The sequence below is a fragment of the Jaculus jaculus genome, chromosome 18 (assembly GCF_020740685.1).
Source record: "Jaculus jaculus isolate mJacJac1 chromosome 18, mJacJac1.mat.Y.cur, whole genome shotgun sequence".
In the NCBI taxonomy this organism is placed as follows: domain Eukaryota; kingdom Metazoa; phylum Chordata; class Mammalia; order Rodentia; family Dipodidae; genus Jaculus; species Jaculus jaculus.
In genome coordinates this window covers 33,892,664-33,905,199 of record NC_059119.1, presented here as the reverse complement: position 1 = coordinate 33,905,199, position 12,536 = coordinate 33,892,664, and the positions used below count along the sequence as shown (strand labels likewise).

The 12,536-nt window shown below is 44.1% G+C and overlaps 1 protein-coding gene across 6 annotated transcripts in view; it reads left to right on the top strand.

Annotated features, from left to right (window-relative positions):
* Positions 1-12,536, top strand: part of Erc1 (ELKS/RAB6-interacting/CAST family member 1) — a 346,919-nt gene that overhangs the window by 298,756 nt on the left and 35,627 nt on the right. For all 6 annotated transcript variants that reach the window (XM_045137240.1, XM_045137238.1, XM_045137236.1 and 3 more), the window contains one exon: positions 9,570-9,758. In XM_045137240.1, coding sequence (XP_044993175.1) covers positions 9,570-9,758 — 189 coding nt within the window. The remainder of the gene's footprint in view (positions 1-9,569; positions 9,759-12,536) is intronic.

Sequence of the window (12,536 nt, the reverse complement as noted above, 5' to 3'; positions counted from 1 at the left end):
CTAAAGATCAGAAATGAGCATCTTTGTTTGGATAAAGACAAAATATGTACAGACACTTGATAAATTGATGCTAAAATTAGAATTACCAAAGAAAAGAACTGACAGGACTGGAGAGATGGCTTAGTGGTAAAGGCACTTGTCTGCAAAGCCTAAGGACCCAGGGTCGATTCTCTAGTACCCATGTAAGCCAGATGCACAAGGTGGCGCATGCATCTGGAGTTCGGTTGCAGTGACTAGAGGCCCTGGCATACCCATTCTCTATCTACTCCTCTCCCTCCCCCCCTCTCAAATAAGTAAATAAATAATTTTTTTAAAAAGAACTGTGGGCTGGAGAGATGGCTTAGCAATTAAGCACTTTCCTGTGAAGCCTAAGGACTCCTGTTTTAGGCTCAATTCCCCAGTACCCATGTAAGCCAGATGCACAAGGTGGCACATGCATCTAGAGTTCATTTGCAATGGCTGGAGGCCCTGGTGAGCCCATTCTCTCTCCCCCTCTGTCTCTTTCTCTCTCTGTCTGTCTGTCACTATCAAATAAATAAGTAGAACTGTGGTAGGTTAGAAACATCTGTCACTTGATGGTTTTAAGAATCAAAACATGTGAGTACTTGAACTGGTAAAGGAGTGTGGCATAACGCAGGAGGAAAGACCTGAGCAAATATTTCCAGGCCAAGAGAGCTCTGCACATCTGAGAGGAAGAGCAGATGTCTCTACTACACAGAGTGTCTGTCTCCCTAACTTCTGTCTCTTACTATTGTCATGTGGAACGAGGTGATTTTCAGTGAGACAAAGTAAATTCCAGGATTACCCTGGGAACGCTCACTGCTACAACCACTCTAGCTAGCATCATTGCTTTATTTCCCTGTGCTAATATATCCCCATATATCTGAGAACTTGAGGGGCATGAGTTGTCCTTTCTAGATTTATGTCTGCAGAAGTCAATCAGGAAATTATATTTAAAAAGAAAACTCTGAAAATGTTATATGCCATGAACAAACCCTGTGGATTAAAAGTTTCCAGACATCACCCTTTTCACCTTGGGAGTAAGTCAGGCCTTGCATGGAAAAAAAGACTTGGGGGCTGGAGAGATGGCTTAGCAGTTAAGCACTTGCCTGTGAAGCCTAAGGATCCCGGTTCAAGGTTTGATTCCCCAGTAACCCACGTAAGCCAGATGCACAAGGTGGTGCATGCATCTGGAGTTCATTTGCAGTGGCTAGAGGCCCTGGTGTGCCCATTCTCTCTCTTTCTTTCTGCCTCTTTCTCTCTCTGTCGCTCTCAAATAAATAAACAAAAAATATTTTTAAAAAAAGATGGGAAAAACAAGAATTTGAAAGACTGTTTTCTCTACAAACTTCCTTTATTTAAGAATAAAGCCTCCAGCACAGTCACCAAATCTTTCAAAACTGTGTGTGTGTGTGTGTGTGTGTATTCATATGTACACACGTATGTGGAAGCCAGAAATTGACCTTGGAGGTCTTCCTCTCTCTATGTACTGAGGAGAGTCCCTCACTTGAATCCAGGGCTCACCAATCAATCTAATCTAGCAAGGCAGATTTCCTCAAGGGTCCTCCTATGTGTCCCTCCTGATTACTGGGATGGTGGGCAGGGCAACCTGCCCACCTGGCAGTTATGTGGGAACCGAGGATCTGAACTCTGGTCTTCATGCTTATAAGCACTTTATCTACTGAGCACTCTTTCAATGTGCAGCTTAACACAAGCCCTCAGATATCTCCTCAATATTACCAGTCTTTGTTGCTTTATTATCTGAGGATATAAAAGAGACTTGACACAAGAGGCTAGGCACAGTATAAACTTCAGAAATCCTCCAAATTGTGGTTGATGTTACACATTTTAAAGTTAGTGGTGGGAAATTTCAGGTGAAATGACATGGACTGTGAGCAGCCTTTGATTTCTGGCCAGTGTCCTTTCATGCACAGTCCGATGTTGGCACAGACACCCAATGGCCTGATTCCCTTTGCCCCACACACAGGGTCTGTCACTGCCAGCTACAGATCAGCCCCGAGGGCAGTGGAGAAACAGGCAGGCAGGGAAGCAGACTCTACCCCTGACAGAGCTCTTGCGTTCACAGAGGAGAAGAGCGGAGTACCGGTAGGACAGTGCGCAGGGCGGACGGCCACGGTGCCGGGGAACACGAAAACAGAGAGCGGTGATAGGTGGTTTGTGTGCTTGCCTGGCCAGCAATAGGTCACTGTTTTTAAGCTCTGTCTGTTTAACCGTGTACATGGTAATGCCAGAATGTGCCTTTGTGCAGAATGAAGTGAGCGTGAACTGTCGGTTTCTTCTGCACCTGAATGTGCACGCAAAGAAGCGAAGGCCACCTTTTTGCTTGTGGCCAAGTGCCTCCATCTTTTTTTTTTTTTTTGAGAGGAAAGGGGTTTTTGTTTATTTGTTTGCTTTTGTTGTTGTTGTTGTTGTTGTTTTCCTAGGTAGGATCTCCCTATAGCCCACGCTGACCTGGCATACACTCTATAGTCTCAGGCTGGCCTTGAACTCATAGCGATCCTCCAACCTCTGCCTCCCAAGTGCTGGGGTTAAAGGTGTGCACCAGTGTATTAGGGTTCTCTAGAGGAACAGAACTGGTGAGATGAATTGTATTAAAGGGGAATTTATTGGATTATTATCGGACAGACCAACAATAGCAGGTTGCAGGCCTGATAGTCAAGGAAACTGGTTAGCTGCTCAGTCCTCGAGGCTGGATGCCTCAGCCATCCTAATCCAGCTCTGAGGGCCTGGAGGTGTCCTGGAGAGCTGCTCTTCAGTGAACGCTGGTCTTCAGTCCACACTGGAAAGCAGCAAGCAGCACCGGCAGCTAAGTGGGAGGAGGGGGTACTTTCCTCCCACAGCTTCCTTAGAGAAAGCCCCCTCAGCCTCAGAAGGGTTGCCTACTCTGGGGGAAGGGCTCACCCTGGAAGAAGGATTCTTCCTTTAGTTAATCCTTCCTTGGAAGCAACCTCAGAGACCCACTTATGAGGAATGTCTGTGGATTCCTAAATAGATCAAGTTGACAACACCTTAACTATCATACCACCATGCCCAGTAAGCCTCAATTTTAAGACCAGCCTCAGTCCTCACTTGCCTTGCATACTCAAAAATTATGACCCTTTCTTGTCCCATGTTTGCCTCATTTCCCCAACCCCCAGGCCTAGATTGTTTTCCTCTATTTCTCACTCATTAGTTTCAGCCTGTGGAATTTTGATATATAGCAGGAATGTCATCCACAGTATATGTGCATGTAATCTTTAACTTCTCCATCCATTTTCTGCTAAAACACAATAAATAGTTTAGTGTAGGAAGGCAGGCCTCAAGCCAAGAAATGAATTAAAAAATGTTTTCTCATCTTTGCTTTGTGTGTGTATTCTTAAGTTTGTGGGTACACATTAGCATGTGTGCATATGGAGGCCAGCGGTCAGCAGTGGGTGTCTTTCTCCATCACTCTCCACCTTACTCTTTGAGACAAGGTCTCTCACTGAGCCTAGAGCTCACAAATGACAAGATTAGCTGGCCAGTGAGTCCCAGGAACTTCCTGCCTCCACTTCACACCTGGTGGGAATACAGACGCATGCCACTACATCCAACATTTTACACGGCAGACCCAAACTCAGGTCCTCGTGCTTGTGAGCATACACTTTGTTCATGGAACCATCTCCCTAACCCTTAACGTCTTCATTAGCTCTTCACAGCAAGGCGGAGTTTTAGAACACATCTATTCCTGGTATTTCTGAATCCAGCAGAAGGACAACTCTCTTGGTTTCTTAGTTCTTGTCATCTGTCTCACTGTTTCTCATCCCACCAGCCCTCCAGATTGCATTCTGCATGCCACTGCTTGGATAGCTTGTAATAGCTTCTGTGCCCATTGCTGGGGGACTTCTTTCCACTCAGTGCCATATTTCTCTGTGCCATCTTCATCCCTGCTGCCCACCCCACCCCCCGTTGGTGAATGACCTCATTTCCCTATATCTTACAAGTCTTCAAGTATCAAAGCAAGTACTTGAGATACGTACATCCTTAATATCCTCCATGATCACATCTCTAGGCAGCAGAGGTGCTCTACAGAATTCCTGCCCTCACTAGTGGGCAAACACTGTTTTTAGTGCCTTCCCATGAAATTTTATTTTGGCCACATTTATTTAATGCATGCATACAGCAGTGTGGACTTTTAGCTGAATGAAGAATGGTTAAAAAGAATGCAAACAGTGATAGAGATTTCAGGATTCATTTCATTCCAGACCCTGTTCTTATCTCCTCACAGCTTTGAGGGCAGAATGTTTTTGAGTCATGAAGTAGAGAATGTTTTATTTTGTTTTGCTGGATTGGTGATGCCTTCTTAAATAAAAGTTGGCAACACACTTCTGAGCTATAAAGCTAAAAAGAAATGAAGACTTATTATCTTCAAAAATGATTCCCAGGGGCTGGAGAAATGGCCTACCAGTTAAGGTACTTGTTTGTGAAGCCTGAGGAGTCATGTTCGACTCTCCAGGTCCCACATAAGCCAAATGCACAGTGACACAAATGCACAAAGTCACACATGCACACAGGTGGCACACATCTAGAGTTTGATTGCAGTGGCTAGAGGCCCTGGCATGCCAATTCTCTCTGTCATCTCTCTCTATCTCTATCTCTTTATCTCACTCTCACATTAAAAAAAAAGCTGGGGGCTGAAGATATGGCTTAGCCATTAAGCGCTCGCCTGTGAAGCTCACAGTTCGAGGCTCGATTCCCCAGGACCCATGTTACCAGATGCACAAGGGGGCGCACATGACTCGAGTTCGTTTGCAGTGGCTGGATGCCCTGGCGCACCCATTCTTTCTCTCTCTCTATCTGTCTCTTTCTCTGTCTGTCACTCTCAAATAAATAAATAATTTTTTTTTAAAAAAAGCCAGGCATGGTGGCACATGCCTTTAATTGTAGCACTTGGGAGGCAGAGGTAGGGGGATAGCCATGAGTTCAAGGCCACTCTGAGACTACATAGTGAATTCCAGGTCAACCTGGACTACAGTGAGACCCTACCTGGGAAAAAAAAAAAAAAAGATTCCCAGGTACTAGAGAGAGAAAGTGCTTGCCTTTCAAGTATGACATGCTAGGTTTAGTCACCAGAATAAGTTTTTTATTGTACAAGAGAAATTTTAGGGCTGGAGAGATTGCTTAGTGGTTAAAACGCTTGCCTGTGAAGCCTAAAGACACAGGTTTGATTCCCTAGGATGCACATAAGCCAGATGCACAAGGTGGCACATACATCTGGAGTTCATTTGCAGTGGCTGGAGTCCCTGGTGTGCCCATTCTCTCCCTCCCTCCCTCTCTTTCTCCCTCTCAAATACATAAAAGTTTTTTTTTTTTAAGATGTTAATTCCATTATTTTTTAAGTTTTCAATTGGACTTTAAAACTTTTCAGTGTATATAAACATTGTCATGGTGTTTATTTAATCAGCACTTCATCATCAAATACATTTAAATACATTTGAATTTTCTTTTTGATTATGAATAGGAATAAAAGTCAACACCTCCAATCACAGTGCAGGTAGGAACTCTGGTATCTGCTAAATTCTGTTTGACATGAGGAATATGACCATCCCATTATCACTTTTTAATACTGCCCTCTTCCTTGGTGGTTATATCTTTTTATTCCAGTTTTCTCATACAAAATGGTAATCCCTTCAAAGTCAGTTTTTTCAACTGGCTTTTTGTGTGTGTGTGATGGCAGAGACACACACAACCAGTAGGGGGATGAAAATAAATTGCACAGACTTAGTGAAAATCCCAAATGATTTATTTAATTAATGCATCTCTAAAGAGAAAAGGCTTTAAAAAAGAACAAAGAAAAATGAGATAGGGTTACTGGGGGTTATTGGGAATACGGTAGTAGAACCATGGCTAGCTGATGTTCTTATTGATATACAAAGTGTCTCAATGAGATTCTGTCAATTTTAAAGCTTCTGCACACAGCAAATGAAATAGTAAGTAACCCAGCCAATAAATCGGCAAATGAACTAAACAAGGCACTCCTTGAAAGAAGTGAAGATGACTAATACTGTGAAGAAAAGACACATTGAACACCCCTAACCATGGGAGAAATGCAAATAAAAAATTACATGGAGATTCTGTCATACCCCAGTCAGAATATCTTGCATCAAGAAAGGCAACAAGGGGGCTGGAGAGATGGCTTAGCGGTTAAGCGCTTGCCTGTGAAGCCTAAGGACCCCGGTTCGAGGCTCAGTTCCCCAGGTCCCACGTTAGTCAGATGCACAAGGGGGCGCACGCGTCTGGAGTTCGTGTGCAGAGGCTGGAAGCTCTGGCGCGCCCATTCTCTCTCTCCCTCTATCTGTCTTTCTCTCTGTGTCTGTCGCTCTCAAATAAATAAATTAATTTAAAAAAAAAAGAAAGGCAGCAAGGGAAAGGAGGGAAGGAAGGAAGACGACAAGGGACTGGAGTGATGGCTCAGCAGTTAAAGGCAGTAGCTCTCAAAGCCAGATGCACAAAGTGGCACTTGCATCTGGGGTTTGTTTCCAGTGGGAGGAGGCCCTGGAGCACCCATGCCCTCCTTTCTTCTCTTTCTCTCTTCCTTCCTCCCTTCCTCCCTCCTCCTTTCTCTCTGTCTGTCTGTCTCTCTTAAATAAATAAATAAATAAGCTTTTAAAAAGAAAGACAAGCCAGGCGTGGTGGTGCACTCCTTTAATCCCAGCACTCAGGAGGCAGAGGTAGGAGAATTGCCATAAGTTCGAGGCCACCCTGAGACTCCATAGTGAATTCCAGGTCAGCCTGGGCTAGAGTGAGACCCTACCTCAAAAAACCAAAAAAAAGGACAAAAAAAGTGCTAGTGAGGATGTAGGGGAGGGAAGGAGCCCTTATATACTGCTAATGGAGATACAAGTTAGTTTAGCCACTATGTAAATCACTGTGGAGATTCTTGAGAAAACTAAGATATCCAAAGGATTTTTCTGTTCGTATACAGTAGAGATGCCTGCATATGCATTCTCATTACATTGCACAACAGCCAAGCTATAGAATCAGCATAGGTACCTAGCCAATGGTGAATACATAAAGTACAGTACATATAAAGCAGAGTATTATTCATCCACAAAGAACGAGTGAGGGTATTAGAGGCATGCACCACTCTGTCAGTTACTTTCTCTTTGTGTGGACAAAATACCTGACCAGAAGCAGCTTAGGGAAGGAACGTTTATTGTGACTTACAGTCTCAGAAGGTAGAGCCCACCACGGTTGGGGAAAGCTTAGCAGGAGCAAGATATCAGCACGGCATCATCCCCGCAGCAGTGAGGAGAGAGTGGAGAAGACTGAGCGCTCAGCTAGTGCACTCGTTTTCATACTGCCCGGGAACCCAGTCCAAGGATGGTGGTGCTCACAGAGGGTCCTCCCACCTCACCTATCTGACCTGGAAAACCCCTCACAGACGCGACCAGAGATTTGTTTCTATCGTGATTCTAAATCCTGGTCAAGTTGGTAACCAGAGATCAACCATTACTGCCAACATGTCTGGCCTTTTGACATCTTTATACCCTGTGCAGTAAGAGTATGCATTGGTGGTCAAAACTGAGTCAAAATTCTTTTTGAGAAGCTGGTGTTATTTCTAAAGAACTATCTGAACTTTCCCTCTGCAAACCTGTGCTCTGACCAAGATGCTTTTCCCCTCTTGGTGTCGTTGGTAGGAAATGCCTGAATAGACCTGGTACCACTAGCCTTCTGACTGGGGGGTCCCTCAGAAAGCCCAGCAGCCTCCCATCTTAGAATTTAACTATTACCATCCTCATACAAGCTGCACGCTTGCATGTGAGAAAAATTATAGTAATGCCAAATTGATTCTCTTTCCTGTGGTTTGTTTAGCCAAGCCCCAATTTCTTCTTTTTGTTTGTTTGGTTTTTATTTATTTATTTGAGAGCGACAGAGAGAGAAAGAGAAAAAAAAAATGGGCATGCCAGGGCCTCCAGCTACTACAGACAAACTCCAGATGTGTGTGCCACCTTGTGCATCTGGCTAACGTGGGTCCTGGGGAATTAAGCCTCAAACCTGAGTCCTTAGGCTTCACAGGCAAGCGCTTAACCACTAAGCCATCTCTCCAGCACCCCCCCCCCCATTTCTAAATCAGCCTACATCTGACCTAAAGATGATTTCCTGTGGGCTCTATAGAGAAATCAGTGTCACCATCAAAATGTATATTAGACTGTTTCTTTCTAGATGGCTGAGCCCCTTATTCGTGAGATGAGGCGCAGGTGTCCTGTTGATAGAAAAATGCCAGGTTCAGACCTCGCCGTGTGAGCTCTGGGAACGGCTGGCTCTTGGCAGGCCTCACAGCTCTCACAGCTGCCGCGCATCAGGCACTTGCTGTTCGAGTTGCACAACCTGGGCTGGACATCGTCCTAATCATCCTGGGCTGTGGCCCACACCCAGCACTTGGACAAAGTTGTGTCCCCAGAGCTGCCCATGTGAAATCTGGGGCAAAAGTCTTAGTCAGTGTACTCCCAAATGGAGTCTAATGAAAAGTTACTCATTCGGGGTAGAAGGGACAGGCTAGGAAAAAAGAAATTTAGAAGTTCTCTTATTTAAGAAAAACACAGAGCCAGTGTTGGGGAGGTGGCTCAGTCATTAAAGGTGCTTTCTTACAAGCCTGCCAACCCATGTTCAGTTCTCCAACACCCTTATAAAGCTGGGTACAAAGTGGGGCATGCATCTGTGACTTCAGTGCACCTTACGACAAGGGCAGGCAGAGGCAAGGGAATTCAAAGTTCGCAGGTCAGCTAGTGTTGGACTGCTTTGCGGCCTGGCAGCTCATCCTCAGTGGCAAGAGACTGACAGAGGTGGAGGACAGATGCCTCAGATCTGTCCTCTGACACCACGTGTGCATCAGGACCTATGCGCTCACGCACACACACACACACACGTAGAGTGTTTAAAAAGGAAAGAACACACAGAAACAGTTTTAACAAGTGGGAACTTCAGGGCTTCTCTATTGAGTGCTTGGATATAAAGATCTGTCAGAAAGAATCCCAGAAGCCTATGTGAAATGAATGAGGAGAGCTGAGCCAAGATAAGGCAGATTTAGTAGTGAGTTCTTTCCTCACATCTCTTGGCCAAGAAAAACATGTACTTTCTCCAGAGACAGAATTTTTCTTCTATTCCAGGAGGTGGACAAACACATGAAGTATGTTGTTCAGGCTTTCACATAAGCAATTTTCAGTAACAATCTTTTTTTCAATTTACTCATAAAAGAAGCATGCACCTGTGAGCTCACAAAGACTGTGAGTCTTTCAGTATTAGGAACAGCATCTTGGAAAAAGCCCTGTGAGTCCCCCGCCTCGGTGCAGAGCTCTCAGCCTGCTCTTACGCTCGGGATGAGCCCTTCCACCTCCCAGAACCATGGCTGGATGGGAGTGGCCATGTGAGCACACTGTAGATATTTCTCCTTATCATCCTGAAGACGCCCGTAGCACTTGAGAAGAATTTAGTCTTGGGTCAGTTTTCTGTGGTTTGGGAGGCATAAGGAAGAGTAGTAACTTCTTGTTTCAGGTTGACTTGACTTTCTTCATTTGTTTTCACCCCAGATCATTCAGCCCCTCTTAGAACTTGACCAAAATAGAAGCAAGTTAAAGTTGTATATTGGACACCTGACAGCCCTCTGCCATGACCGAGACCCCTTAATCCTTCACGGACTCACTCCACCAGCTTCCTATAATGTGGAGGATGACCAGGCAGCTTGGGAGAATGAGCTGCAGAAGATGACCCGGGAGCAGGTAGGTCTTCACTTGAGGCAGCACTGCGCGCAGCTCGCCTGTCGGTGTGGTGTAGTGGCCGTTGTCCAGCGTTCAACTTCACTGTACTTTTGGGGAAAGAGTTAGTTCCAGGTGTCATTTTTAACTTATTTATAATGTATTTTTCATATTGATAGAAAACATACATTTGTCATGGCAACATACTGCTTTTAAATATGTGTGCACTTAGAATGGCTAAACTGGGCTAACATGCATTACCTCACATACATGTATTTTGTATTAGCTTTTCTTCCCCATCCCTTTTTTTTTTTTAAGGAGGTCAATTTCTTTCTCCGCTGTCAGCCCCTTTTCCAAAAGCAGAGGCCAGTGACCAAAACCTGAGGGTTTGGCCTCTGGGTAGATCCCAGAAAGCAAAAATCACAGGTTAAAGTTGACTTCAGCAACCAATCAGAGCCAGACTTTACCAAAGTCAGAATTCAAGGTTTCTGTATATCTCCAGCTCTGGGCCCTCAGACCTTTCCTCCTCCTGCCAGTTACCCCTTTTACTCAGGGTGCCCATCAAAAGCATGCCCAGCTTAGAAGTGTGATTCGAGCAGGCCTGCTAGCTTGAATCTTCCTCATCCATCTTGAGAGAATGAAGATCGGGCTGGCACGGCCTTCACCTCCAGGATCCCAAACCCGTTCTCAACTTCTAGTTCCCCTTTCAAATTCAGGTTGAAGCTTGAGTTGGAAGTGTACACCTCATAAGATTAGGGTTCTGGGATCCCTGGAAAGCAGTAGAAAATGAGCAGTGGTTGTGTGGTATCTTTAAAATGGATACCACAGTTCCCACAAAAGTAGGAAGAGGATCTTAAGAAAACCTCAGCCCACCCTTTTAAATCTTCCTCAATCATATTTTGAGGTCTTCATTTCCCAAACCAAACTAATCAGGACGTTATTCCTGAAGAGTTCAGGGGAGGCACTTAGCTTTAACATCCATCCTACAAGATGGTACTGTGCGAATCTCCCACCTCAGGCCAGGTGGACTGGTAACTGGGGCCTGCTTCATGTCTGGGCCACCAAGGGATTCTCCCCTCAAGCTATATGCCAGCAATCCCAGAACCCAGGGGAAAGGGACAAAAAGATCATCACAAATTCTTGATCTACATAGTGACCTTGCCTATATAGATGACCTTGCCTCAAGAATTTGGGAGGTAGAGGTAAGAGGATCACTGTGAGTTCAAGGCCACCCTGAGACTACACAGTGAATTCCAGGTCAGCCTGAGCTAAAGTGAGACCCTACCTTGAGAAAAACAGAAAAAAGAAAGAAAGAGAGAGAGAGAGAGAGAAAGTGTTTGTTGTTATGTTTAAATCATAATTGTATCCTTCCTGCCCACTGTCATGGCTGCCATTTCTCCTTCCTGTGTTGTGCCAAAACTGTGTACATCACAGCTCAAATGAACTCATCACCCCTTCTCTCTGTGAGCTTCAGAAATAGTATTTTACAGATAATCCAGCTCCTGTTACTAGGGTGTGTATGATCTCTTAGGGTTTTCTATATTCTCATCACAAGTGAAACTCCTTATGCACTTGTATGATTATCCATTTACAAGGTAAAGGAAGAAAATGTACAAAAAGCATTGTTTTACGGCTTCCAGCATCTTCTGGTTCTTATACAAAGTTAACACATGTTTTTACTCAAAACTTTCTTTATCTAAGGCCCTTGATGTTTTTCCCCTTGTCAATTCTGTACAGATTGTATAAAAAAAGATGTCATAAAACAATTTCTTGCATATTCTTTCTTCAGCTTGGGGGGGGCTTATGGGTAAATAGTACCTTATTTTGTACTACCTGGATAGGAATTGAAGATCAGTTGAAAAGCTAGAGGAAAAAAAGGTACTTCTCTTGTCCTTAATGAATGATGGCATGAAAATTACTCTCTTGAATCTGATCCAAGAGAACCAGAAAGAAAATACTGAATGTGGTGACTCACATCTGTGAGCCCATCACCCAGCAGGCTGAGCCAGGCAGGTTCTTATGAGTGTGAGACTAGCCTGGACTATACAATGAGACTCTCTCAGAAAAAAAAAAATGAGAAATGAAACATGATGCTTTTCCCTTTTTTTTTTTTTTTTTTTGTTACTAATAACATAATGCTAGATTGGGTAAGCCATAAAGAAAAGATGTTTGTTTAGTCCAAGGTAGCTCACTGAGCTCTGCGTACCACATCCAGGGGCTTTTGTATCACAAAGTTTCAAATTCTTCCACAGTCCTTCCCACCAAAGGTCTACAAAGTGCATGGTCAGGTTTATCATGGCCATGCTTCTTGGTTCCAATTTCCTGAATTAGTCTCTTTCTTGTTGCTGGGGCATAGTACCTGACCAGAAACAACTTAAGGGAGGAGGAGGTTTATTTTGACTTCAGGTCCAGAAGGTAGAGTCTATCATGTGGGAAACACATGGCAGCAGGAACATGAAGCAGAGTTGGTTACTTGAGCAACCAGGAAATACTGACTCAGTAGGAAGTTGGACTGGGCTATAAAACTTCAAGACCCACCCCCCAGTGACCTACTTCTTGCAGCAAGGCTCAAAGAGTGCCCCCCCTCACGCTGGGGACCATCAAGGAAAAAACAGTGACTGGCATACTTGGAAAAAAAAAATCCAATGTACTTTTATTATTCTTTGTCTTTTAAAATTATTTGTATGTTAATAGTTAATGATTGTCATTTTAAGTATTTTAAAAAAGTTTTGTGGCCTATTTTAAAATCTCCATTCTTGCATCTGTATCTCATAATGGCTTTGCTTTTGTTTGTATAATGTT